Source organism: Sander lucioperca, chromosome 2, assembly GCF_008315115.2.
Source record: "Sander lucioperca isolate FBNREF2018 chromosome 2, SLUC_FBN_1.2, whole genome shotgun sequence".
In the NCBI taxonomy this organism is placed as follows: domain Eukaryota; kingdom Metazoa; phylum Chordata; class Actinopteri; order Perciformes; family Percidae; genus Sander; species Sander lucioperca.
Genome location: NC_050174.1, coordinates 13,818,872 through 13,846,810, shown reverse-complemented (window position 1 = coordinate 13,846,810; position 27,939 = coordinate 13,818,872). Strand labels below are relative to the sequence as shown.

The 27,939-nt window shown below is 39.1% G+C and overlaps 2 protein-coding genes across 5 annotated transcripts in view; one reads left to right on the top strand and one right to left on the bottom strand.

Annotated features, from left to right (window-relative positions):
* Nucleotides 1-2,055: 2,055 nt before the first annotated feature.
* cmklr1 (chemokine-like receptor 1) lies at nucleotides 2,056-4,434 on the top strand. Of its 2 annotated transcripts, none has more exons than XM_031308853.2 (2): nucleotides 2,056-2,166; nucleotides 2,312-4,434. In XM_031308853.2, the coding sequence occupies exon 2, from the start codon at nucleotides 2,320-2,322 to the stop codon at nucleotides 3,355-3,357; it is 1,038 nt and encodes a 345-aa protein (XP_031164713.1). In that variant the 5' UTR covers nucleotides 2,056-2,166; nucleotides 2,312-2,319; the 3' UTR covers nucleotides 3,358-4,434. The 2 variants fall into 2 exon arrangements, with proteins under 2 accessions (XP_031164713.1, XP_031164714.1); XM_031308854.2 differs by having other exon boundaries at nucleotides 2,069-2,179.
* Nucleotides 4,435-4,703: 269 nt separating this feature from the next.
* Nucleotides 4,704-27,939, bottom strand: part of wscd2 (WSC domain containing 2) — a 35,259-nt gene continuing 12,023 nt past the window's right edge. For 2 of the 3 annotated variants that reach the window (XM_035993165.1, XM_031308852.2), the window contains exons 2-9: nucleotides 19,659-20,587; nucleotides 15,549-15,663; nucleotides 12,773-12,957; nucleotides 10,504-10,625; nucleotides 10,242-10,416; nucleotides 9,108-9,272; nucleotides 8,797-8,997; nucleotides 6,207-6,559 (exon numbers count right to left, since the gene is read on the bottom strand). In XM_035993165.1, the coding sequence (XP_035849058.1) occupies nucleotides 6,207-6,559; nucleotides 8,797-8,997; nucleotides 9,108-9,272; nucleotides 10,242-10,416; nucleotides 10,504-10,625; nucleotides 12,773-12,957; nucleotides 15,549-15,663; nucleotides 19,659-20,052 (1,710 nt within the window). In that variant the 5' untranslated portion in view covers nucleotides 20,053-20,587. Of the gene's footprint in view, nucleotides 6,560-8,796; nucleotides 8,998-9,107; nucleotides 9,273-10,241; nucleotides 10,417-10,503; nucleotides 10,626-12,772; nucleotides 12,958-15,548; nucleotides 15,664-19,658; nucleotides 20,588-27,939 lie in introns of those variants that run through there. The other variant, XM_035993170.1, reaches the window with a different exon arrangement.

Here is a 27,939-nt window from a genome sequence, read left to right as displayed (position 1 = left end):
TAAACTGTTTTTTTTTTTACACATTCACAGTCACATTCTACATCAAGTGCATGACCGGATGTGAGTTAGCGTAACAAATGTACTGATTTTAACCTAAGCCACAATCTTTTTCTAAATGTAACTAAGTAGTTTTATTGCCTAAACCTAACCAAACTGTGACCGTTTCACAACGTTAATAACATCTGTAACGTTAGACGGAAAACACTCCTGTTGATCATATATCCCCCAACTGCTAAGGGCGTTAATTTATGAAACGCTCCATGGGTTGTATTAGACAGTATGAATAAAGGCCCTATATGATCGTTTGGTTTGGAGGTCTAGAAATGTGGGAGTTTCAGATGAAATCTGGACTCAAGTGTTATGTTTGCGAACATTGCTGTCCTCCTCACTCATTACAACACACATTCATACATTCAAACTGAGTAACTTTGCCATCTGCGGTTCTTCTTCTTGCTGCTGCTTCAAATGCATCTGCCTCGATGATCATGACTCCATGAAGCAGGACAACCATAGAGAGCTCATTCAGTCACTAACAATGTTCTGTGGCTGTATTTGCAACAGCTGTTGCTTTCTGTGCTGTGCTATTTGAAACAGCTGTATCAAAAGCTAGGGCTGAAATATCAAATTAAAGTCAGCGTGTTTAAAGAACGCTTTATGGTTAATAAATAATGTGGCCTTACATGACTTACCCCTCTGACTTTGAACAGATACATCTGGCCAATAACATGCATCTGGCAGAGAAAAGGGAAACATCAGAGCTATATCACAAAGCTCTGACAGAGGGAAGTATATGTATGTGTTCATTAAGATACTTCTCTTTTTCACGAACCAGAGCATTACGGTTCAATACTAAGTATTTATATAATAATAAGAAGAAGATCCAACTTTTAAAAATCCCTGAGAGAAAATTCAATTTTTTCACTCTGTTCTTATACACAGTATGTACACACGCCCTAAATATACACACATTCAAACCTGTACACATACATACATACATGACAGAAATGTCAGAGCAAAGGGAGCTGCCTAGGGTCAGATGCCCCGAGAAGTTGTTCAAGGCGACCTCAGCACTGCCCAGGAGGTGAACTGGCACTACCAGTCAACAGTCCGTACTTGGTCCGTACATCATTTACTTGTAACCAACAGCAGTACAGGAATTGAAAGAGAAATATGAGCTAATTTTGTTTTTGACAAAAAAGTAAAATGGTGCAACATCTCCAGGTCAAAATGATTCTTCTCCTTAAGATGTAAAATGCACAAAAATACATTATTGTGTATGTGCTGTGAACAGTGAACCTTTGAATAGAAGTAATCTCACTTTCTATTCAGTAACAATATAAAAGGAACAACAATGAGAATGTCTGGTGATTTTTTAAATGTTGAAACAGAGGAAGGCAGGGGAAGACCCAGACTGCAGAGGCTTCATGAGACACTGACAGTGAATCACAATGAAACTTGGGCAGAGTTTACCTTTAAACTTGATTTAATCAATGTTTTTAGAGTAACAATTGGACCACATGGAGCACGTTGGTGGAGACAAAAATGAAGCTAAAAGGAGAGTGAATATTGGACTCTCTACTCTACGACTCCAATGATAATGTTGCTCCGTGTCAGCTGTATGTCTAAATAGGCAACTGTGTGCTAACATGTTCGCTGAAGATGTGATTTTTCTGATCGACACATTTTTAGCCACACTAGCGCCATGGCTGTAAGGATGACAATGCAAGTTGGTCGCTCTGTCCATCACTTTGTCCAGATTGAAATATCTTATCAACGACTGGATTGCCATGCAATTTATTACAGATACTCATGTCCTCCTCAGATTAAAACACCTCAAATGCCTGCAAAGCAAATGACATTCACATGAGCCTCAGCTGTACTTTGTGTTAACGCTAATTATTGTAAAGCACTTTGTCCGGTAAGGTAGAAAGGCATTATATAAATAAAGACCATTTACCTTATCTTGAGTTTTCACAATTTTTCAGAATTATTTTGAGACCACAAAATGCAGTACTGAAAGTATTTAGGGGATGGAAGTGTTGAGAAACCACATAGTCAGCTGATTGCTAAGCAGATAGGTTGTGCAGTGTTTCTAACAAGTCTAAAGGACGCAGCAGCTCGGTTGACACTAAACTCTGGACACCATCAAGTCAACAGCAGTGGAAGGTCTGTACTGCAGGTATGGCATTGTTGTTATTATAAAGGAGTTAATTTAGATTCAAAAACTTTTTCATGTATTAAGCTTTGTGAGGAAATTATGTTAAATGTGTTAAAATGCTGGTTATTTTAAATGTTTTCCTTTTTTCCACAGAAATCAAAATGGATTTTTTAAATGAAGATGTTTATGACTATGACTATAACTACAGTAATGAAGGCAATTACACTCCACAAGATGAGTCAGTTTTTCAGCACCAATCAACATGTTTAAAGGAAGTCTTGTGTGTGTCTTTACTCGTGGTCAGTGTGGTCATATTTCTGCTGGGCTTCTGTGGAAACATGCTGGTCATCTGGATTTCTGGCTTCAAGATGAAGAAGACGGTCAACACCACCTGGTACCTGAGCCTTGCGATCTCTGACTTCGTCTTTTGCGCCTTCCTCCCGTTCAGCATCACCAACATGGCGATGGATGAGTGGATCTTTGGCCAATTCATGTGCAAATTCGCCCCCTCTGTTATGTTCCTCAACATGTTCAGCAGCATCTTCCTCCTGGTCGTCATCAGCGTCGACCGCTGTGTGTCAGTCATGTTTCCAGTTTGGGCTCAGAACCATCGCACTGTTAAAAAGGCATCCATTGTTGTTGTCATGTCCTGGCTTCTCGCCATCGTGCTGTGCTTTCCCTCTGTCATCTTCCGGGATGTTGGCAGTCACATGGGTAGGACCATTTGCCACAACAAATATAAATCAAACGAACACCTGATAGTTGCAGTGAGCCGCTTCCTTGCAGGGTTCATTGTCCCTTTCTTCGTCATCGTCATCTGCTACTCTATCATCATCCTCAGACTTCGAACCAACAGGATGACCAAATCTTCCAAACCCTTCAAAGTCATGTCTGCACTCGTCGCTGCTTTCTTCATCTGCTGGCTGCCCTACCACGTGTTCGTCCTACTTGAGCTCAACCATCAAAACTACGACCACCGCTTTTTAACTGCTGGACTCCAAATAGGCACTTCTTTGGCTTCAGCAAACAGCTTCCTTAACCCAGTGTTGTATGTTTTCATGGGCAATGACTTCAAGCGGAAGTTCAAGAGCTCTGTGCTCTCAAAGATGGAGAACGCAATGGTAGAGGAAGGTCGAACCACCAGCCGATACCTTTCCAGGTCCAGCTCCATGGACGGCAGAGCTTCTACACACATCTAGAGACATTAATCCAAAACTGTATATATACTGTTACAAATATGCAATAACTAAACACAACATATAATTCAATTCTACAATTCACAATGCTTATGAGCATTTCTGTTGCACTTTTCTACTGTTGGCATGTTAGCATGGAGAAAGCTGTTGCCAATTCAGGCTCACAAACATAATGTAGTTGAAGAATCTGCGAGCTTGAGCCAATATCTAAACTTGTACTTTACTCGTGCACTGCAGGGCGACATCAATCTCATCCAGCAGAAGGAATATTTTCAGAGCAGTATTTGTGGAAGGTTTTGCAGGCAGTTTTTACTGCAGCACAAAAAGGAATTTAAGTTGTAAAATACAAGGTCTGTAAAATATGATGGACAGTATATTGTCTCATAATAAACATAAAAATATATTATCATTATTTCAAGCAATGTCTGAAATTATATTTAGTAAAATGATGCCTCAAGGAGCTCCTTTCACAAAAAATGTGTGTGTATAAATGGTGACAGTATAGATTTAAGATTGCAGATACATTTGCGAGTCTTGCAGGGCTCTTGCATGGATTGCAATTATGTCATTTATTTTGAATATTTTCTCATCAGTTTGTTGAATTGATTATTGTAAAGTTTTCATTTGACCGCTGAACTAAAATGTTAAGCATCAGGCCACACAATTGGAAACAGAAACAGAAGATCATGAAGAACACTGGCTGAATGAAAAGAGGCAAGAATTGATGGTATTTATTGTTCATGTACCTCATGACATTTTTTTATTTATTTACTTTCTTTATTCAGGTTTTATTTACTGACACCACAGTACGCAACAATTTTTGTGTTGCAGCATTTATGTATGTTGTATCAGACTGACCCAAATACAATGTGCCAATAGGTGGACTGATGTTGAAATGTGTGCAGTGTAGTTAGCTCTTATGAATCATAGAAATACCACACACCTAGCTCCTATTACTAGTTGACAAAAAAAGCGTGTTGAATAGATCTATATTTTTGTTATTTCATGTATGTACAGTGAATGTAACTTGTGTAATAAATGTTTCTGTTTTTTGAAATAAAGCTGTAACTATCAAACTCAGCTCTCTCATCCGTCTTAAATGGGAGATCCTAGATGTGCACACAGGGCCATAACCCCACTGGATGTAGTAATTGAAAAAAATATATATGTTAGGGTTTATTAAGTATAATAAGTACTTCTGAATAATGGAGGAGCCTGGAGAGACTGTAAATGAGATCTATTTACAATACGTTTTCTTTGATCTTCAAAAATACGCAATCACCTTTTTACTAGTCATCTTAATTGCAACGTTTTTATTTATTTTTTTAGAAATTACAGTCGACCATAAATCATTTTATGGATTCATTTATTGGGCCTTATCACATTACATTCATTCCATAGAAAATACATTCAAATGTGACACATGTTGAGAAAGTGCCAGCTTGTCAATGAAAGCAAGAGCCAATAAAGTTTAAAGCATGTGTTAAAAATAGAAACAACTTCTCCCATTTTGCTTGTTGCAATACAAATATTGCCGATGTGTCAGCACACACTATACAAAAATATATTTATATAATTCTGAAAATGGAAGTCAGTTAATGTTTTCTGGCTCTTCGTCACCAGTGTTTTATTTATTTATGTTATATATTCATGTATTTATTTATTTATATATTTGTTTATTTTTAAGCATAATGGCATAGCACATTGAGTACCGTATATGACGTGCTGCTTATAAAATCTGGGCAGAATTTTTCACACATTTGTGGAGATTTTTTTTATCATGAAGAGTAAAATTATCACCAGCTTTAACTGTTTCATTGTTCTTCTTACAACAAAGCAACAAAAAAATGTTTTCCCATTGAGTATGATTAACTGTTAGAAAATAAATCTATAACGATCACTACTGTTAAAGGTAAGCTCCGATCTATACCACGAGTTTAACGCCTTATTCCTCAGTGATCTTTGGGCCAAGTGTTGCACAGCAAAGTGCTTTTTGGATTTCTTCATCGAGTCCAGTGTTAAGAAAACATATTCACAACCAAATTAGTCGACATGTGCACTGCACACCAGAGATAAATAAATGCTGTCGAGATAAATCCTCTTCTCTCCTTGTCAGTGCCTTCAAGAGGGATTATTCATCTTCTTGAATACGAGGAGCTGAGTTCTTTACCTCGTCATCATTGAAAACAAGATTCCTCTTACATACAGTAAGTTGAATAACATACTGTACAAATACTTGGAAACACACAGTATCATCATCAGGTAGTTAAAGCCTGCATATTGCATTTTTCCCTTTGACAAAGGGCTAAACGTTTTAAAGTTTTCGTGTATAAAATAGTATTTTTCTGTGATAGCAGCAGAAGATTCATACATTGTAATGTTTTGATTTCTCATATTTCTCTTTAGCACAAAATAAGCTTATATAACACACTTTGCGGTATTGTATAATATATTTTGGGTCACATGTTTTTCCACTGGCAACAAATCACCCAGCACAGTCAGATGAGCCTCTCTGTAATCACAGGTATTGCACCTTCTTCATGTTAAGGCATGTGCACATGCCTACACAGCACATGTGCATAGAGCAGTTATAGATAAGTACTTTTCATTCAGCCAAAGAGAAAAAAAAATGAATGCATGGAACTACTGAGGTGCAACAGAAGATTAAAGAACATGAATAGAAAATTAAAATAGGAGGGTAAAGAGACTTCTTCTTTCTACAACTTCAACCTATGTTCACAAATTTAAAACATTTTTAAGTCATGTAATCCTACAAAATATGGTGCAGAGTCTGTTGACAGAACAGTTCAATTAAAGGAGGGGAAAAAAAGAAAATGAGGGGATCACATATATCATCTTGGCATATATTCTTCTGGAACTCCAGACATGTTCCTCTTCCTCAAGGCAGCGTCTACTGTTCTGATCAGTTCGTTGATGTTCGCTCGCATTTCAGGAGTATAGGGATCATATTCAAGCTTTCGTAGCCCTGATCGCTTGAAGTTTCCATCCTTCTGGCCCTCGACACAGAGAAGGCGGTCCTCAGAAACCTTCAAACCCAGAAACTGGACCATCCCCTTCAGCTGGGAGAACAGGTCCCTCTTCACATTCTCAAAGTGGACCACGTGGACAATCTTCCCATAATTCAGCCAGTCCAATGTGTGGGACGCCCACCAAGGGGCATAATTCTTCACAAACTCTGGCCACTCTGCAAGACAAATGAGAGTAAAGAAAATAAATCAACAAGGACATGTGGGTGTCAATGCACAACATAAAGTCCATTATATTGGGCAAACTGAAGTACTGGACACAGAAAAACCACTCAGCTTGTGTTCCTGAAGAAATCAGGGTCTGTATTTATCAAACTTTTAATAATTACACAATTAATCATTTGCATGCTTAGAGCATGAATAGAATAATAGTTTGATAAATACAGGCCCCGGTCTCATGAAAAAGCATCAACGAAATGCAAAAATGAAAATTAATGAAATTATAACAACAATTTATAAACTCAAATTGGGGACTGAATGAAGGGGAAGTGAGAGTCGTGACAGCCAAACATTGATGTCATATGCTCGAGAGGTGTGGCGCAATCCACGGCAGGGAACAATAAGTCATTTCTAAAATGTTTGGACTGTAAAGTGGACATTCTCGGTTGTCAGTCAAACTGCAGATGTACTGTAGGAAAATCCGTTGCTTGCAACTTTTACTCATTGATAATCTACTGGCCCATAAAAGCGTCTGCTGGCAGGAGCTGTGCTGCATTAGCACGCATCTTTACTGTTAGGAGAGGTTGTCGTTAAAGTTGAAAGTCTGCTGAGTTTGCAGTGCTGTCTCAGAAACCAATGAGAGATGCACAGTAGACAGAATAGTATATGCTGCATCTAAAAACAAAACCAACTGTGTAGAAACGCTGAGGAACAGACGCCTTTGACCACACCTGGTCTGTTCTTCTTGCTATCACACTTTCAAAAGCAACTTGAGCTTAAAATAAGAAGGAACCAAACATTTTTACTGCAATTATTTTGGACCAAAATAATTGCAGCTCTCCCGTGAACATCCTGTTCCGTTTATGTTTGACTGAATATCAGATTTAGTTAAGATACTTATGTTCTTATTAGCAGGGGTTTGACTTTTAAACCCCAAAGAAATGGATTTATGTAAGAGCCTTTAACTAAAGCCACCAGATAACACTGGAAAAATAACAGACTGTGCTTTGTAAAATGACATGCCCTCCAAAATAAGTTGCACTTGCCCCTGAGTTGACTTTATGGGGCCACACTGGAAGGCATCAATGTCAGTAACATCATCTGAGCACCACAGTCTGCCCCTGCAGAGGTGAGTGCATCAAATCGTACATGTGGCACCCTGAACACAATGTCACGCTGACTCTCAAACTGGATCCTCTCTCTGTATTCGAAGTGGCAGCTGTCAAAAAGCTTTTCTCTTTACTGATGTCACTGGATCATTTCCACACCAATAGAAGGAATAAACATTCATTGGAAATGGCAGGCCAAATGTGCTGATGTTTCCACAAAGAGTGACAACTGCTGGGTCGGCAACTCTCCAGCCTCTGGAAAAATTGATTAAACCTCACCGAAAGTCAGAGAGACGGTACGCGGACCAGACAAAACCAGTTGCCATGGTTACCAAGACACACTTAGGAGGGTGAATGAGCTAAGAAAAGCAAAATACGCATGAAATATAAATATATCTTAGCAAAGAGCATAACATTTTATAGACAAAGAGTTGTTGAACCCAAATGTTTCAGATATATATAATAACCTGGCTGTTAGCTTATTGTTATATAGCATATTGAACAGGCAGATATGAGACTGGTTTTGTTCAAACATATTTACATTTTTTTTCACACAGTCCCGTCACATTTCCTAATTAATGTAGCACGAGAGGAACAAGCAGGTTTTGTCTGCTGACACAACTCAAGATCCATCTAAGACTGACTTAGGTTGTGGTTGGTTGGCTAATAGTTTCATTTCTCATTTTGTAAAATTGTGACTGATACAGTATCATGTTGGAAATGGTTTTGGAACGTTTTCAAAACTTTGTGCTCAGCCATATTAGTTTATGAGGTCAAAACCACTAAGGTTCTTAGGTTTATCGCTCATTTCCTTAATTTCCTTACCAGTCTACGTCACCATTTCCCACAATACCACACAATTCTTTTCTGAGTGACTGAGATTAAAACCTCTGAGAAAAAACAGTGTAAGGACTGAGACTCTCATTTGTCCTTTAGCTGGATATATTTTTGCCTCGTAAACTGAAAAAAACATGTATTTCCTATCTTAACTATCTAGCTTACAGTTACCAAAAAATATGTTGAAACTTCAAAGTCAGCCTGCAGTTTGAAATATATATACATATATAAATATATACATAGTTACATTGTTACAAATACTGTACAATATAGTGGCTACAACAGCTCACCTTTCCCTTTCCAATGGGCCTGGGAAGCAAATCCAATGTGGCCGCCATATTTTCTGTTAAATTCAGCCATGAGGGCTTTGTAGGGGTTTCGGATCATGAGGATGCTGGAGTCAAAGGATTCAATCTCTTTCCTGCCGCTCTCATGTGTCTTAATGCAGATCGTCCTCCCACTCCGCCAGTGATCCCGCTCCCCTTTAAATCCTGTGAAACAATGACGATCCCACAATGAATATACATTTGTATTTAATCCACAGCAAGCGGTGTAATAAATATATGTTTGTGAATCATGTCAGATAAATGTCGATGCCTACCTTTATTGTAAAGGGAGCCATCAAAGTAATAGCTGCCGGTGTAGAAGCCAGTTGCGAGTTCTATGAGGTGGCGAGCCCAGGTGTTGCCGGCTCCGGGGAAACTGGCGAGGGCCACCAGCTGCTTGGTACGAGTGGGTAGGAAGTGCCGGTCCATGCAGCGGTTATCTGACAAAACACAAAGAACAACAGGCTATATTAATGATTTGTATAAAATTACTGAAAAATGCTACAGTGATAAACATGGGCATGAACTATGACTTTGACAAGTTGTTAAACACAAGTTGTTAAACACAATTAAATTTCAAATAGATCCTAAAACTTAGTCACTTCCTGTTTATTGACATAGTTTTGTAATAACAGGGCCTAAAAACAAAGACGTTGTTGAAACATTGGAAGTTTGTTGCAAAGACATTTAACCTTGTTGAAGAAAAAGGTCAAAACGTTTTAAATAAAGGGATATAGACACTTTGTGGTGTTATTTTCTAAGCTTAGTTTCCTCTTCATTGACCAGAATGTTTACATCAAGTTCACTTCTCGCTGCAGCTTGTTCTTGTTTTTTTCCTCCACAGCATTAAAACTCCTTTTTTTGTTATACTGGGCTCTGTGTTTTGCTGACCCAAGCTACAGCTGTCTGGTGCGTTGAGGAAACACTGTCAACAACAACGCAAATGCTAGAGACAGACTTTACAGATACTAGACTTTTGGGACTGATAACAATATTTGGGAATAATAATAAAACTATTCTATCTTTTAAAGATGTTTTTATAATGATGCCTGAACTTTGGTTATCAAAGTGTGGGACAGGATATTTTACAGCCGAACTGAATAAACCTTCAGATAGCAGTAACAGTAAATATATGTGGGTTATATAACATTTATATATTATATAGATACATTTCAACAGTTGATATACTGTATACTGGCTCTAGTACACACAGAGGTGAGAAAAAAGAAACAGGGCTCACATGGGTGCAGTCAGCTATTTGCTAGAACTCAGCATTTTCACACTTAAGACACTTTGCTCTCGATTGTTGTGTATGTATCTCATGCATGCATGGTGTGGCTGACATTTTACTGACATGCCCCTCATTCCATTGTGTGCTTTATATACTGCTGCCAGCCACCAAACATTACCTTGAACTTGCGTCTGGTACACCACAAAGTACTCGTTGTTCCCGCAGCTCTCGAACTCTTCCCCGTGGCAGCGGTGGACACACATGCCCTCGTCCTCCAGCTCATGAAGGGAGAAGCGAGAAGTCGGGAAGGCACAGTAACATCGATCTCCAGCCAGAACGGCCAGCGTTTTCTCCTGAAATAAAATTGCCATTAAACACTGGAGACACACTTGCACAAATCTACAATGCATGAATACACACATCCCAAAAAAAAAGCTCACCTTCTCCGTGCACATGTCTACACATTTCTCCACAGACATGTTTTGGATGACTGCGCTGAAGGGAAGTGCCAGAGTGACATTGTCAGGCCTGTGGAAACACCCTTTGAAAATGGCGCTGCCATCTGAAACAGAGAGAACAAACGAAAATGTTATTCACCAATACAATAGGAAGAAAAACACACAAAATACTCCAGTTTTATGGTTACTGAGCACAGCTTCCACCAGCCTGGCGTCTATTCACTGACCCCTCATGAAGAGATCCCTCTGGGATTCTCCTCCAGTCTACTGAGGCCCTGACCTGCAGACTCAACCAATAGCAGCTCTCAAATCCCTGCAGTGTGTTGATGACCTTTAATCTCAAAACCTCACTCTGGTCTGATGGATAGACCATATATCACAACAGCAGAGAAGAGCTGCATCTTTCTTTCACAGGAAGTTGTTAGTTTAGCTGTCAAATTCTGTTCCATACTTTTGTTTGTTTTTGTCTTTGATATTTTTGATTTGCTATGCCTGCACACACACATCCTAATTACAGAATAATGGGAGCACTTTTTCCAAACAAATCAAAACAAAACAATCTGAAAAGAGGAAATGATTTTAAATCAGGATTGAACTGTTTATCATATGCAGCCTGTGACAGCAAGGTCGTGAGCAGCATCGCTTTATTACAGGTTAGAAAACGCTGTTTTAAGTCACTGTGGAAAAAATCCAAACATTGATTTCACATTTATTTCAGGCTGTCAGCCATGCTGCTGATGTAAATATGAAACTCTCTCTGCTGTTAACAGCCTGTTAAGCATTTATAAGGGAGGGAGAAAAGCAAACACTAAAAGCTTTTTACTGTGACTGATACCATGATGAAAACAGCCTGCTTGCTCAAACGCCACGGAATAAAATATGCACATGTAGCTGTGCGTCAGCGGTATTTATTCCTATTTAAGTTCATGCTACCAAAACCTGAAGCCTCCCCCAAGACTTCTGAGCTAGCCATGTGTGTGTATCTAATGTTTTATTTATTTTGACCTTTTTACCTGACTAAAAGTTGCATTTTTAATGTCATTGCTCTCTCTTTATTTTCCTGCAGTATATATTCATTGCATCCTCTTTCTGTTTCCCTTCTTTGCCCTTGCATGTGGCAGAGCTTTTTAAATCAACCACAGATACTTTTTTTTGTTGGTCCATCGAGTAGCATCACACATACGCAGCATCCAAACATAGCTACATCTCAAACAAGGTCTTGAGCAAATAATAAAAAAAAGTAATTGATGCAAATACATAGCTGAGTGAAATATATTTCAGATAGGCTGTATAAAAACTAAGCAAAGGAAATAAATGCAGAATAATATATTTGCAGGATTATCTGAAAACACTCAACCATGTGACTGTAATGGTCTAAGTGGTAAAAAAAAAACACAGAACGATGTTCACATGACGGAGATCAGGGTCAGAGGTGAAAACACAAACATGAAGAGCTTATTCAGCAGGCTGATGGCAAAAAGAGAAAAAAGCAGAAATGAAAATAACAATAAAAAACAAATGGCACTGAACTGGGCGAGAAAAGTAAGATCATTTAGATTCAGGCGGTGTTTAAATATTTACCATAGGTGTGTATACTACTCTCTACTTTCACTTTAGCAGATTATTCTAAGAAGCAGTAGGCATATAAAGAAAAAGGAAGAGCAAAGAGAAGAAGGAAAAGGTGTGTAAAGTTACCTCACCCTGTGGCCGGGACTTTTTTTTTTGTATTTTTTTTTTTAATTTTCAACAAACTACACAAACTACACACAGATCTTTTTCACTTCTGCTAATCAGCCCTTTCTTCACTTCACTTCAGTTTTTCAGCAGCAGGCAGCAGTGAGTGTTTAGGATGCAGACCACGGCTGGCTGGGCTACATAGGTAGCACAGCTCTCCGGGGAAAGAGGTAAACACAACAGAGCAGCCTGCTCCCAACTGTGACATTAACCCAATATAAAACAAATATTTTCCCTCAAAACAGCTGGGCTTGTTACATTTCTGGATCAAAATAGCATCTTTGTGCCTCAGTGGATACTGTTGGTATACTCAAGTATGCTCGTGTGTTTCTCCGCACATGGACATCAGTTTCAGTGTTCACATTTTTTCTATTTCAAATAAACAAAATTTGTGACCAAATTTTAAATTTTCAAATTTGACAGTGCTGTCTTGTGTTAATTTGACAGCTCTATGTGGAGCAGCATGTTGTTCCTATGCAGCCCAGTTTTAGTTGTTGTTGAAGAGTGTCAGACTCACAGCGACGCGCCGATTCCTGGCTCAGCTCCAGCCTATAGATGGATAGTCGGTTGGCTCCTCCACACAGGTTGCTCTTCTCTCCTTTACACTCCATATTGCATTCACTATCTGAAGCATTGGGTGCCTGAATCTTGTGACCGCAGTAGCACTCTGCTCCGAACTCCAGACCTGCGTACATGTACCCTCTGGAGGAAAGAGAAAGAAAAAAGAATTAGCATCGTTAGTAAAGGAAAGACAGAGAGGTGAAAGTGATTGTTCTCAGCCTTCATGGAGCGTCTTAATCCTTCACAGGCCAATACAGATTATCATTCATTATACAGCAACTGGATAACAGATGAGAATATATCCAAACGTTACTCTGGAACAGAACATCTCTCTCTTTGGTAAAGATGCTGCGAGGCTCTAAAGGCAATTATACAAACACTTGAAAACTGAATCCATCACACAAGGTCTCTTCTCTCGCTTCCGTTGCTGCATGGAGGATTTAACTCCCAAGAGGCCTTTCGGGTGCAATTAGACGTCTGACACACCCCTCACCCAGGACAAATCCCCTTGGCTGTCAATCAAACCCAAACCTCTGTGCGCTTATGTGCTGTTGCGCCTTATTTGATTGTCTGTTTATATTAACCCGCTGCTCCGGGGGAGGAGGCAAGCAGGCTGCGAGAAGCAAGAAGCAAGAGGAGGAAGGAGCTGAAAACAAGCATCTCTCTCAGGTTCCTATTCTCCGCTCTGTGAATCAGTAATGGCTGTAATTCAATGCATTCGATAGAGCCGTCTCTGGTATTCCACAGGGAGAGAAAAGAAGGGAAAGAAAGATGGGTAGCAGCAAGGGGGATACAATGTGAGGAAACAAATGGAGGAGAGGAGCAGAGAGATAAATGCTTTCAAAACAGAAGCATACATAACTGTTGTTTTATGTTTTAACCCCATACAAACACCAGGATTGGATTTTTATGCTAACAAAATGAAGAAAGGAGATCTGTTGCAGGTCTCCCTTCAATTTAGTTGAATTAGGGTGTTCTATATGGCCAAATACAGGCACCTTTACATTACAGCCTTATGTGACTGTTGAACGTTTCATTTCAGAACCTGGAGTAATAACATGCTGGTATAAGAGCCTAAACTCTTCTGGGAAGGCCTTGCACAGGATCTTTGGAACCTGGCTGCAGGAATTTGTTCCCATTCAGCCACAAGAGCATAACTGAGGCTGAGCACTTATATTGGTCCATAAGGTCTGGTTCACAGTCGGCTCTCCTATTCATTCATCAAAGGTGTTGGATGCAAGGCTGGACTATTAACCAGGCAAAGCAGTCAGCTGAATCCAGGCTTTTCAAAAGATAGTGTCAGTTGTGTGTGGCTAAAATCAGCAATCTTATTTCATGGAAAAATTGCCTGCACACAACAAACAAGTAGAAGAGGCTGTGGATTTATTCCATGTGCTAAGAGTGACACAATATAAGCAGGTGTGACAAAAAGTGTCACCATCGTGTCACCTTTTGCACATGGAATCAATTGATTTGCATCTCAAGAGCCAGTGTGTGGAAACATTTTCTATAAAATCGAACTACCAGAGGGTTTAATGAAAAAATAGTACAGGAATATACAACACTAAAGCACAATATCAGCTGACGTGATGTAGGCCCTAAAGTATGTCCTACTAGTGGCCGGGTTGGGTCAGCGGTAGAGCAGGCGCACATATACTGAGAGGTTTATGCCTCGACGCAGAGGTCCAGGTTTTGAATCCGACCTGTGACAATTTCCTGCATGTCTTCCCCCTCTCTCTCCCCTTTATCACCTAGCTGTCCTGTCTATTAAAGGCAGAAAAGCCCAAAAAATAATCTTTAAAAAATGTCGACAGACAGAACTGGTCATGATTGGATGGGGTTGAGGCGGGGGCTCTGTAGGCCAGTCAAGTTCTTCCATAACAAATTTGAAAAACTATTTCTTTATGGACCATGGGGGCATTGTTATGTTAACACAGGAAAGGGCCTTCCCCAAACTGTTAACACAGAGTTGGAAACACATGTTGTCTAAAAAATAATGAAGATTTCCCTTTATTGATACAAAGGGGTAAAGAAACCAAGAAAAACAACCCTATATGCAAATTGGGTGTCCACATACCTTTGGCCATATAGTGTATTTTAGCTGGACAGTAATGATATTCTTCAGTGTAGTGTTTTATGATTAAACCGATGATTAACATAACAATCTCACCTTAAGGTAGATTTAATGGCTGTCCTGGAGCTTTTAATCATATTTCATGATCTTCATATGCAAGATGCATTTTGCCCAGTTGTCATGGTGATGTACATTGATGTTCAAATTACCATTTTTATTCAGGATAATTTTGTTAAATGCTGTTTCCAACTACAAAAAATGAACTTTGAAACTCAAAAAATTGGGAGAACTTGATAATGTGAAAGCTCCTGAACACCTACAAAATGGGCCTTGGGGTGAGATTATTTGTTTTACTGCAAGTTGTTCTCCAGTCTTTTTATTTTTCAAATTATTTTGCACATCAAGATATATGTTGATGTTAATATATGTGACAAGTCTGTATTAGTCATTAACTGGTCATCAGATCTATGATGCTGGCTCCATAAAACACCACAAATGAGGAAGTACCTTTTAATCACTGTCAGGAGTTTTTAATTTCCATGTCAGCTCTTCTGCACTGTCAGCTCTACTTTATTTATCAGCTACACAGTAGAAATAAAAAAGAGAGTACTGGTATATCTAATGGATGAGTGTTTATTGTTGTTTGCTGCCATCATACCTTTCCGCACAGTTGTCCTGGCAACGAAATACAGTCATTTTTTTGTAGTCAAAAAATGAAACTCCTCTCAGCGCTCTTTTCTGTGTGTCATCAATGTAGCAGCCGATATACTTTGCTGAAAAAGAGAAAAAATATATGTTAGTTTTGTACACAAAAATACAGACACATTTTGGAAAGAAAATACATATATGTACATGATGTTTACTTCAGCTACTGTACAACACAGTCAAATAATGTGTGAAACAGCCATAAAAGAGTCAAAAGTTAATACTGTCCACAGCAGTTTCTTCTTCACATGCCGACACAGTGTAGTAACAGAGCACATGATGAGTCCAAACTGGGGCAGAATCTTTATTTATTTATAAAGACACACATCCCCTTCTAGTGGCCTATAACTGTAACTGTCATCTATGCATTTATTCAGTAGTGTGTGGGGGTTGGGCTCCAGTGAACCTCTGCAGAGGCATACAGCAACCCTTCAACAGCTTCTTCCCTTTTATTAAAACACTGTTTCTATTTATTTATTTGTTTATTTAAAATGGACAATGCACATCAATTGAGATTTTTTGTTTACACTCAAAATGTAAATGTGCCAGAGTTAGAAAAAAAGCTAATTTTCATCTGTAGTCCCTTGGCAGGTCAACACATCATCATCATCATCTCTGTTTAACTGAGCTGCACAGGCTCCACTATACCTTTAACAAACAAACCTCTCGCCATCTGTGCTGTGCCATTACCCCTCTGAGCCTCTAATGATAGCTAAATGAGTCCTCGTCTACTGCATTACTTTAATTGTTATGGACTAAAGGCCTGCATTCGTGCAGCATGTGGTGTGCTGCAGGACTCGGCTGTAATCTTCCTTTCTAACAATTGTTGCAGAAATTAATCTGCTTTATGATTAAGGGAAATGTGAATTTAAATGAAGCTGGAACCTCATTTTGAATGGTATATTTCTTCTTAGTATGACATGAGGGTAAAAGATGAAACATCAGACGCAACTGATGATATTATAATCTGTTTCAATATACAAATGTTCCACAGCAACCTCCTCTATCTGGTGGATCATATTAACTAATGTCAACAGTGTATCCGCTAAATTCTATCCCCAGTCCACTCCTGTTTTCCCTTTAGTACAGCATGCTTCTGCGCCATTGCACCACACAGTGCAAATGTGTTTATGTGCTGCGTCCTGCATCTTGTGCTGGCAATATTCGCTCCAAATTATATTCAAAGCCAGTGGCATTTGCAGTGAGAGAAGACTGCAGAGTACTGAGTGGTTCTGTATGTGAGCAAACAAATGCTTTGAAGCTGCTAATTACTCCATCATCACTTTTAGCTGCAGTCCTGTGAGGTTAGTGCTTCAGGAAGGGAGGGGAGGAGGAGGAGGACTGAGCCAGACTGAGAGACCTTCATTGAACAGATAACCCAAAGCTTGAATATACATTGTAAACATGTTTGTTTTCCTGGCCTTCAGCACTGTACTAGAAAAACATTGTTCTTAAATATTCTACACTCTAATGCGCAGCAGGGTCCTGTACAACAGTGACTCATAGTTTTTGTAATATAATCACTTATTTGTTTTTTCTTCTGGCTCAGAGAGGTTGGAGTCCATCCCCAAGTAGAGTGAGATAAAAATTTGGAAAGCTGCCGCCACATTTTGTCACAACGCTAAAACACAGAGAAGCAGTCACTCACACTTGTGTTTCATATTTATGGCCAGTTTACATTCTTCACCTGTCTGTACTGCATTCTGGAGGGAAATCAGAAACCCACATAACCACAATGGAGTTTTAGAAAAGTGTATGGCTCCTCAGTGTCTATTTTAAGATATTATTTATATGAATGAATAGAAATGTAGCATGTGTTGAGTCGAGTAGTATCTAGACGAGATGTTTACAACTGCTGAACTAAATGTTTTTTACTGGTGGAATAATAACTGACAACATTTACTCAAGTACTGTACAATTTTGAGGTACTTGTCGTTTACTTGAGTATTTCCATTTTATACTACTTTATATTTCTACTCTGCTACATGTTAGGGATAAATATTGTATAATATTGTATTGTATATTATATGTGTATTGTTATACTTCAATATATTTGACAGCTATAGTTACTAGTTACTTTACAGATTAAGATTTTAAATACTGCTTACATGTTAAGGGATCAGTAATAATAATCCATCAATATAACGTATATAGTTTTCTGCATGAGTGCTTAAATACATTTTGATGCGGGTACTTCAATGCTTTTGAATGGACGTTAACTTATAACATAGTATTATAACATTTCCGTATTACTACTTTTACTTAAAGGATATGAGTACTTCTTCCACAACTGCTAAACACTATTTTTCCTTACAGAGTTAGAGGAATATGGGGTCTGGTTCTCATGTTGTTTTTTTAATAATTTATACTTACTTTATACTATCTAACAGTGCAGAGAGTGTTTGACAGGGTTAGGAAAGCCATGAGGAGGAAGAGAGAAGTGAGCCAGGAGTAACATATATCCTGTAATCAGCGCATTATCATCTTTCATTTGGAAAGGAATAAGTAAGCATCCAAGGTCAGCTCAGGACAGACACTTCCTGGTGTTTTCAAAACATTTTGAGATTTGATAAGATGTCACATGCCAGTCTGGAGTTTATATGTAAACTGTCTTTTACTTTTTCTGTGTACCGATGTGGCGGCCACATTTTGCTTTATAATGAATCATACACAAGTTAAAGGAGCTGATGTGATAAAATATCACTGTAATTGTACCTTGTACGTTTTATGTGACAAATAAAATTGATTGATGAATTGATTAATTGACCTTTTCTAACAGGACTGTGTACTCACACATAGAGCTGTAAAAATTCCAAATTTTGCTGTACAATTAATTGTCTCAGGAATAATTGCGATTAACAATATATATTTATTTTTTACTTTTTCAAACAAATTAAAGTTTTGAAGGAATTCCAGGATACATCTTTTTGGTTATATCACTGTTATGTGACCCAGATAATGTAAAAACAAATACACAGCCTATGAAGTAAACAACTCCTTTTTATTATCATAAAACATCTTTTCTAACTGTATCCACCCTTTTTAGTTTTGTTGCTATTAACGTGTATAGGGTCAAGTGCCAACAACTAACAATTGAAATAATAAAAATATATAGTCCGGCAATAATCACTTAGCCTATATAATTACAATTTGGCCTATCTAAACAAAATTAAAAATTACCAGTCATACGCCTCAAGACCTCAGTTAAATTTAACCGCTATTGCGGTTAAACAAGGAAACCGTGATTATGTAAAAAATATTGACAACTAGACAATTATGTAATAATTGTTACAGGCCTAGTCACACAGAGAGATAAAACTGTAAAAACTGCGAAGACATTTCGATGTTGTGATTGTGTTGCAGCTGAACACGTGCCGAGCGGCACAAAGCGACGCTGCAGCTGAAGCTCTTTGGGTGAGAACCTTAAAGGATTCCCTCTGAGACGAGGACTTAATCATAATTATCATCTAACTCCACTCTCAAGAGATTTCATACATGACCAATTACAACCAGAAATGCTCAAGACGATGCGGTTTGTAATTAGAGATTACTTTGGATCAATTTCATATTAACATCAAGTGTTGGAGGGACAAGTGCTGCCTGTGTTTGCTGTGTTTTAGCGAATGTGCGTTATAAATCAGCCTGTAATAAAATGTTTTGAATTCTTAAAAGTCGTTGAATATTCTCATTAGCAACTACAAAAAAACGATGGGTTATTATAATAATTGTACTAATTATTTGACACAAGAATCCAGTTGTAAACACTGAGTAGTCATTAATGTTGCAACACTGTGATTGCTGGCACATATTGTGATTATTCCATAATTTAAAATGTATTATACCAGTAAATTCTATTCTATTATGCTTTGCTGATCTGCATAAGTGAGCAATGCATTTTTTTATGTTGGAAAAGTCAGGGGCAAATTTCAAAATAATGTTTTTTTCAATGTATCAATTGGATTTTATGATGTGGGAGAAGATCTGTTGTTTGAATGTAGAAAACTGTCAAGCTGAAAAAAATACCAGTGCAACCATGTAGTGAAGTAGTTTTGGTATCACCCACCTCTTCCATCGTCCACGTCTTTGGCACTGCGGCCTTTAAGTGCACGGTTCCAGTTGTTGGTGTAGTCTCCCCCCCTGCGCACCGTCTCCCGGCCCTCCTGTCTGGCCTTTTTCATCCACGGAGGGCCGTATCTCCGTCCAGACCTGCGTGTCTCTTTAAACACTCGACTCATGATGCCAAGCCCACGAGTGTCTGACATTGAAGTCCGGCTTCCCATCTCTGAAGCTACCACAGCGTCTCGGCTCCCCCCTCTGGCCCCGGGGCCGCTGTTCCCGACAAAGCCAGAGTGCAGGAAGACAAGGCTCCCGGCGGTCAGGTAGAGAAGGATGAGGGAAAAGAATCGGACAGGTTTCCTGCGGAAATAGCGCTGTATCTTCAGCAGAGTCTTGGCCATGCTGGCTCCCCCTGCCACTCAGACACGCTCTTCCAGTGATGAAAACTCATAAAGCAGAATCAAAATCAACACCAGCTGTCCCTGTTCCCACCACAAAACCCGACTGGGCCCCAACAAAATTTACAAAAAAATGTGAGTTAAAATGTCTTAATCCTTAATGAAGGTCATCCAAACAATAGCATGGCTTTTCCCTCGTGTAAGCTTTTTCGGTCTCATGAGGAAGATGCTTTACACCTATGCACTGTGCAGCTCTGCTGATCGAGTCCATGTGAGTCTCTCTGCGTTCCCGCTGACAGTCCAGCCCTGAAAGCCGGCTCCAGGGCCACGGCATGAAAATCGAGTGGCTCAGTGAAAGATGATCTCTCAACGCTGCTTTCACTCCAGTTATCGGCCTACAGAGATACTACACTAGCACCACAGTGGCACTTCTCCCACGCTGTGCAGAAGGAAGAGGGTTTTATTTACTGGCTGAGCTGAGATCCTTTCTCCTTTGTGAGGCCGGCTATTCACTGAGAGAGAGGGCGTGACTCACCATCTGCAGTAAAGACACACAAAAAGGAAAAAGAATAAGTACACACCTGAGTAAGCTTTATCGCACATTGAAAAGGAGAAATAACATGAGCAGGTTACAAAAGGATGAAGTAAGTGCATCACTTGCAAGGAAAAACATCACATCATCACAAGTTAAACTGTCTTCATTCTTTCATATTCTGTCAAACTCATATTAACGAGAATACAATTTGGAACAGAAATAAGCAAAGAAAGATTAAAAGCAATGCAGTATCTGGGAAACTTATCTCCATTGTTACTTTATTCACAAAACAGCCGGTAAAGCTTCACATTAACAAGCTCAGAGTTGTACATTATCTTTAATAAATTGGGTTAAGCCAAAAGGGGGAGAAACAGAAACAAAGCTCTACCCTGCAGCATTTTCAGTCACTGCTGTCTTCGGGAACTAATGTGTGTGGGAATTGAAGGGAATTAACAACATTATTCAAGATGATCTAAGGTGATGATAATTTGGGTGAATGTGTGAAAGGAAAAGAGAAAACAGGCTCACTTGATTTTCAAAGAATGCAGAGGTTAAAAAGTCTACTCATCCATTAAATCTAAAGCGTATACTGTAATGGATTGTCTTATGGAGATTTTACACTGATAACTGCAATTCTTTTTTTTAAATTGCTGTATCCCGAATTCTCGGCAGCCTCTCTCAAAGGGCTCTCTGTTCTGGGACGAACCCGGGAAGCTACAATTGGAAGGTGTAACGCAACACTCCTCAGGGTCAGGGAATTTTCTAGAACATTCAAGGGGACACTCGCCCTTATGGCTCTCTGTCTGTCTGCCCCAGGACAAATCCGCAGAATACTTGTCACCTGAAACCTGAATGGCACAGCAGACCCCCTATGGCTTTCCTCCCCCTCTACTCTTCCCTCCGGTACTGGGAAGAGTCTGGGACCCTCAAGGAGAAATAGATCACATTCTGCTCATGAGCTTGAACCTGAAGCATCTGGGCACAAAGATAATCCACATCCTGTCTGATTTCTCCAAACTCTGCCTTAGTATACTGTTCAGTAACTCCTACATTTCTGCAAGGACAGCTTTCATTATTGATTTACTTTGTCTGCATTTTAGGTATTTAGTATTTTGTTATTTTTTCAGATCAAATCTCTTCTCCTGGGTCAAATTAAGTTCCAATATGACAAACACTAAAAGATCTGAGGTTTAAATGAAGGGTGTTGCAGCTGATTAGTCAAATTTAATAGAAAACAAGTAAATCATATTAGTGGGGTTCACACTCAGGACATAAAAAAACATTAAAGTCTTATTTGTTCTGGCTTCAAAGTTTAAAAAAAACACTGTCCTTTAAATAAATCTGTTACTGTGTCTAATTGCTGATATGAAGTTAAAGCGTACATTTCAGAAAAATAAATCTGCAATATTTTTTGTTCGACATGATGAGAAGTACGTTACTCTCTTTCTTGCTGTTTCTTTCTGTTAATAAACATTATTAAACAGTAGACTCCTACACTTTTTCAGTAACCATGAAGATTTTTCAGTTCTGTGTCAGGATTTGACTCCTTGTCAATGGAGAAATGATTCATATTTCAGGACAAACTAGACACAGTAACTCTCAAACAAGATGGTCTATGTTTCAAACTGAATAATTTGTTTGGCTTGGAGAAATGTAATCATATCTAGGTTCCCTACAGGGTTACAAGGTCTAAATAGAAAAATTAAACTGCACATTTCAACATGCCTCTTACTCCTACTCACTGTGGAGGGAAACAGTATCCTGAAATGTGTAGCGGCCTCTTGGTGGGATTAAAATCCTGTAAGCATAGATGCACAGAAGAGCATTGTTTTAGGGCTGTGAGTGCACAGGTCATGTTATGGTGGCTGTAGCTAAAAAGTAGTGAGGCACTTCTGTTCTTCAAACACAGTAAAAAGGTTTATGAGGGCAAGCAAATGAAGAAAGTGACATAGGGATACGTGACACCTCATCCACTCTACCTCTCAGGTACGCATCAGGGCCACACACCGGTTAACTTCTGGTGTTAATAATTCATTCCCCTACTTACGGAAATTAAATTGAACTTAAACTTGTGGCTAATTAGCTGTTTCAAATGACAATAACAAGAGTGTGGATGGACTCCTGCTGCAACTGGTTCTTTCATATCGTATGAGGTAAAAAGAAACAACAGCGGTGCTTTGTGCTGAATGCAACAGCTCATAATGACTCACAATTATGTTTCTTGATAGGCGGCGACCTCTCATGGCTGTAGTACTCATCGCGAGAGCAATGTAGGAAGTGAGGTGACAAAGTATAACAGCACCAACTTCAGCGTAAGGAGGTAAAATTAACAAAGCTTTACGGACCTTAGTCTGTGACGCGATGACGTCCATGACGTCACATTACGTCCTCATTTTGGTAGTTTTACATGACTCATTTTAAGTATTTTTATTGCATAAACTTATGTTTTTCTGTTATATAATGTTTATTATGTGTTTGAAACTGAACCTGTTATGTTAAATAAAATGGTCACATGAACATATAACGGTTGTATGTGTCATTTTGGGAGTTTTAAAATTGACCTATAATGTTGTTTAGGTATAAGGATGTGTTGGCTAAATGTTAACGTCAGCATGCTAACATGCTCACAATGACAATGCTAACATGGTGATGTTTTGCAGGTATAATGTTTGACATGAGTTAGTTAGTAGCACCAGTACCGTACAGTACCAGTAGAAATATATATTCATATTTGTAAGTGGGATATATATAAGTAAGTGGGATTGTCTGGAATCTGGCAATATAATAACCATTATGGTGGGATACACTGGCTAAGCAATTAACAAAAATGTCTGTGCTGACATAAATAGTTTACATGAGAATACATTATAATTTTGACCCTTTGGCTGAGTCTCTATCTGTCAGAGGGAGAGCAGGAGTGCGGTTGTGAAGAAGTTGGTAATTTCATGGCGCAGATTAACACTTTTGCATGCGCTATATCCGCGTCACATTCTCATTAAGGGCTGAGCCCCCCTAAAGGTCTGATCCTAGAATCACCCCTGCTGCTACTTCACACTTGTTGTAATGTTTACTGCACTACATTACTCTGATAGCTTTTGCTGTATTGCTTCACGCTAGGCTTGTTTCTGCAACAGCTCATTGAGTATCGGACACAATTAAAACTATTGAAGAAATATTTTCCTTTGACATTGGTCCAGTATTAAACGAGATCGCTGCACAGTTGGCAAAGGCGAAACAAGCTACAATGTAAGTTAATAGGACGTCAATTGTCCAGCTTGTATTTACGTTCATAAAAGTGCTCGTTTTGCCGCTGACAGACTCAGATTAATATTCTAAGTGTCTGACAACATTATGGAAAGGATTTCTAAGGAGGTCGACCTTTCTGTTAAAGAGTAAGATACTTTGTTAAAAATAAAAAGTCCGTGAAATTGCGCTCGCTAAACCCACCAGACTCCACATAAATAAACAGTAATTTTAGCATCGTAAAATATGGGCATTGTAGAACATATCTGAGCTCTGAGGCTTGTTCTGGCTGTCTTGAACCTGTGCGTGTAGGGTGCACGACTATTTCATTCCAATTTCGTGTCTGTCAGTCACAGTGAAAACCGGGGACATTTCCGGGGACAGCTCCAGCCGGGGACAGGTCACCGAAACTGGGGACTGTCCCCGGAAACCGGGGACGTCTGGTCACCCTACCGTGTCCTCCTTATACTTGCGCGGTTACGGAAGGCTTGTATCATGTAGTTTTGTTGTCATTACTTAGAATTCCTCATGGGGGAGGCAGAAACTACACACTATAGCTTTAATACACTAAGTTCAGCTGTCATTAGCTGTACGGGTATTTGGTCATAAACCAAAGTAATGGGTGAGTTAAAATGTTCACTTGATGATGACGCTAGAGGAAAAGTCAAAAGATTACCAAAGTTATTACAGTTCATCCTGAGGAGAATATGAATATTTGTACACAATGGAACGGCAATCAGGTCCTCACATTACAGCTTCACGTACTGCAAGTGTGTGTTATAAAGAGCCACTACAGGTGAACTTTATTCACATTTAGAGCTAAAAACAGGACTAGATTAAAATCAGGCATGACACTCGTAAACAGAAAACGGGAAATGCAACAGACAAGAGATAGGAGGTGCAGAGGTCTTTCTGCCAAATCATGGCATTTACTCAAGTGGAGCAGGCATGAACTCACTGACTGACCATTAATTCACATTCATATTAAATGAGCCAGCAAATATTTAATCAGAGCGGATTTAGGGGAGGAAACGTCAAAGTTAATCTTTGGTGAGCGGGCCAACAGCCAGCTCAGCTTGTGCTGCAGGCAAATGGCTCCACAAGTCAGTCCATAAATATTCTTCATATCTGTCCTGGGACTCATTGACCAGGATGGGGTTGAGCAAGACAGAGCAGTAACTCTGTGACACCTTTTTGAGTTCAGAGACAACTGTCAGCCACCACGGACAACTAGTGGGTTTAACCCTTACATCTCAGTGCAAGAAAAACGGCAAGAAAAATATTGAACACAACTGTGGTATAACAGAGACAGGAAAAATCTGTGTGATTATGCATTATTGGTTTGTGGTTTGAAGGAAATAAACTGCCTGGAAAAGATGTAAAAGGACAGTAGATACATGTTTATGTTTCATTTGTATATCCTCAAAAAGTGTTGACAAGATTTGAACCCTGAAGATGTTGAATCTTTAGAGGTTAGACATTTTGTCAAATATTCAGTTTTGTAACTTGGTTCTGCAGATGTAATCATTTTCCATTCCTCCTGTCTCCCGATTGCCAAAAAGCATTCTTTTCACTCGAACGTGGGTGAGGTTTTTTAACTGTTAGACCTCAAAATCCCCAGTGCAAGTCACACAAGCTGAATTGTATTAGTTGTGATGTTCTCCCATATTTTAACGTGGGTTTTGCTTGCTGTGCTTTGCTGGAAAACACATGTATGGTGAAATGTCAGTGAGGTCCACAGTAAAACCAACACTGAGGGTCATTAACAGTGGGCTTCTAGAGGGAAGAAACACATTATTGTGATAGAAACGGTCAGTCTCAACAGTGGCAGGAAGAAGAGGTTATCAGATGCACCAGCATTAGTGGGAAAGGAAACCATTTGACTGTCCTCTCATTGTCCTTTTTACTAACTCCCTGTTTGTGTTATGTGCACACACACACATTCAATGTTAAGCTCCATCCTGTAAAAGTACTTTACTGTAACATGTCGGATGTCTTTGGTTCTTCAGCAGCAGAAGGGTTAACAGTGGAGGCTGCGGCAGCCCTGACCCTCCTCTCACCCTGGGGCCTGTCTTTCCGCTCTCCTGGTGTGTTTCGCCTGCCAGTGCGCATTAGCCGTGTTTGTCAAATCAAATCAAACTAAAGATCACATTCCTCCCCCGGTGATAACACTGGCCATGTTTGCGTTCAAATTTACCCAGATTGTTCCACACCATCCTATTTGCAAAGTTGCCTGGTGCTTGATTACAAGCCCAAGAGAAAACTCAAGACCACCAGAAAGCAGCAAGGTTGTTGAGAGGATCTTTGAACAAGGATTTAGTACATAATATGTCTTTAATGCATAAGAGTAAAACAACAAATGTATTATTGTAAGTGGTGCAGGTGAAACAATAAGAAAACATTTTAAAGACATTTGCAGTCTAGAAAAAGACTGCAGTTCACATGTAAAACTGAGAAAGCTCAAATAAACCAGTTAGATGCCAAACTTTTGCTGCTCTACAGAACAGATTGAAGCGGCTTGCTCAGCGCAGATGGCAACTCTAAGGAGTGCATGACCCCTGACAACTGGAGTGTGAACATGACTGCTTCCAATAACAACAGGATCATACTGCCAAAGCAGTTTTTTTGACTTCATGTTTGGCAAACGTTACCACGGTATGCGCTACAGTTTTTTGGCTTCCCATTTTCATGTCAGCCATTTTAATTAAACCTGTTTGAACTCAGTGTATGCCTGCATTAGTGATTGGCTTAATGCCCAATACACTTAATTACTGGTGGCCACTCAAAAGAAAGCTCATCAGCAAAGATGTTTGCAAGAATCTCTGTAAAGTGACAGATTATATGATGCCAGAAAAGTAATTTTAAATCCTGACTTTTTGCTACAAATTGTTCCTTAAAATACTTTCTCCCAAACCATCAAGATGAATTTAAACCATTTACTACAGACAACATCCACCTCTGAGTCAGTGCCGACACTTAAAAGTGCCACTTCACATACACTGTGATAAAGTGTTTAAAAATAGTGTTCCACTATTACATGTTGTACGGTATGTTATTTATCAGTAGGTTATCTCTTAGTAAAGCCTCTGCCTGTTATCTGTCGGGAAGTTTTGGAACAAACATGAGATAGAAGTAAACAAATGTGCTGTAATGAGTGTAGACAAGCTGCAGATTGGTGGCAAGTAAGACATCCAGAGCCCCCACTGTCCTTTCATGAACTTCTCATTTACCGCCTGCTGATGTATTACCTGTGTGGTTTTAGTTCATGAAATGTATTATATTATCATACATAATACAACTAAACAGTAGTTTGTATGGCCATTAGCAGACAAATTGGCAGTTGTACTGTGAAGCTCTATTTCACCTACCTAAGTATAAATCCTGCCAGAAAAAGGAGGAAAAATAGCCCAACTGCTGACTGTAAAAGCAAAGCACACAGACATATTTTTACACAACAGTTTTCCACAAGTGTATGCGTTAATTGTAAAATATGAGGTTTTATAGTCCCTAACCATAAAGGTTTTCAGCAACTTTTTCCAGTCAAAACATTTGGTTGGTTTGTTGGTTTTACATATTTTTAATTCCTTCAGCAGCTGAGGAGCCAATCATTAATTTAGGGTGGGATGGGAATGTTGTATGAGTTTGCATTTCTTGTTTGTTTTTTGCAAAATTTGAAACAGGCACCTACTAAAGAGATATATTGCTGTCATGAAATGATTGCTGTGTTTAGCCCTGTTGGTTACACCCTCTCAAGGCCTGGAAATAATTGAAATACGAGTACATTTGGCATTGGAGAGGTTGAACAGACCAATCTCAGTTAGGGTTTTTAAGTGCACCCTATAAAGCTTAAAAAATAAGCCCAGGATGGCAGGGAAAAAGCTCATTGTAATCCTGATAATACTCAAAGGTCCATTAAGCTCAGTGGTGACCTTTTACTCTGAAAGAGAAGAGGTAAATTAAAGGGTCTAAAAATAATGTAATCATTCTTCTTTGACTGGTGCACAGTAGCGTTAAGCTGCAACATTGTAACTGATGATCATCATTTCCACCAGTACACTGTGATAAGCAACTGACAGTCAAAAAGAAAATAGGTGTGAAGGAATAATAGCTCC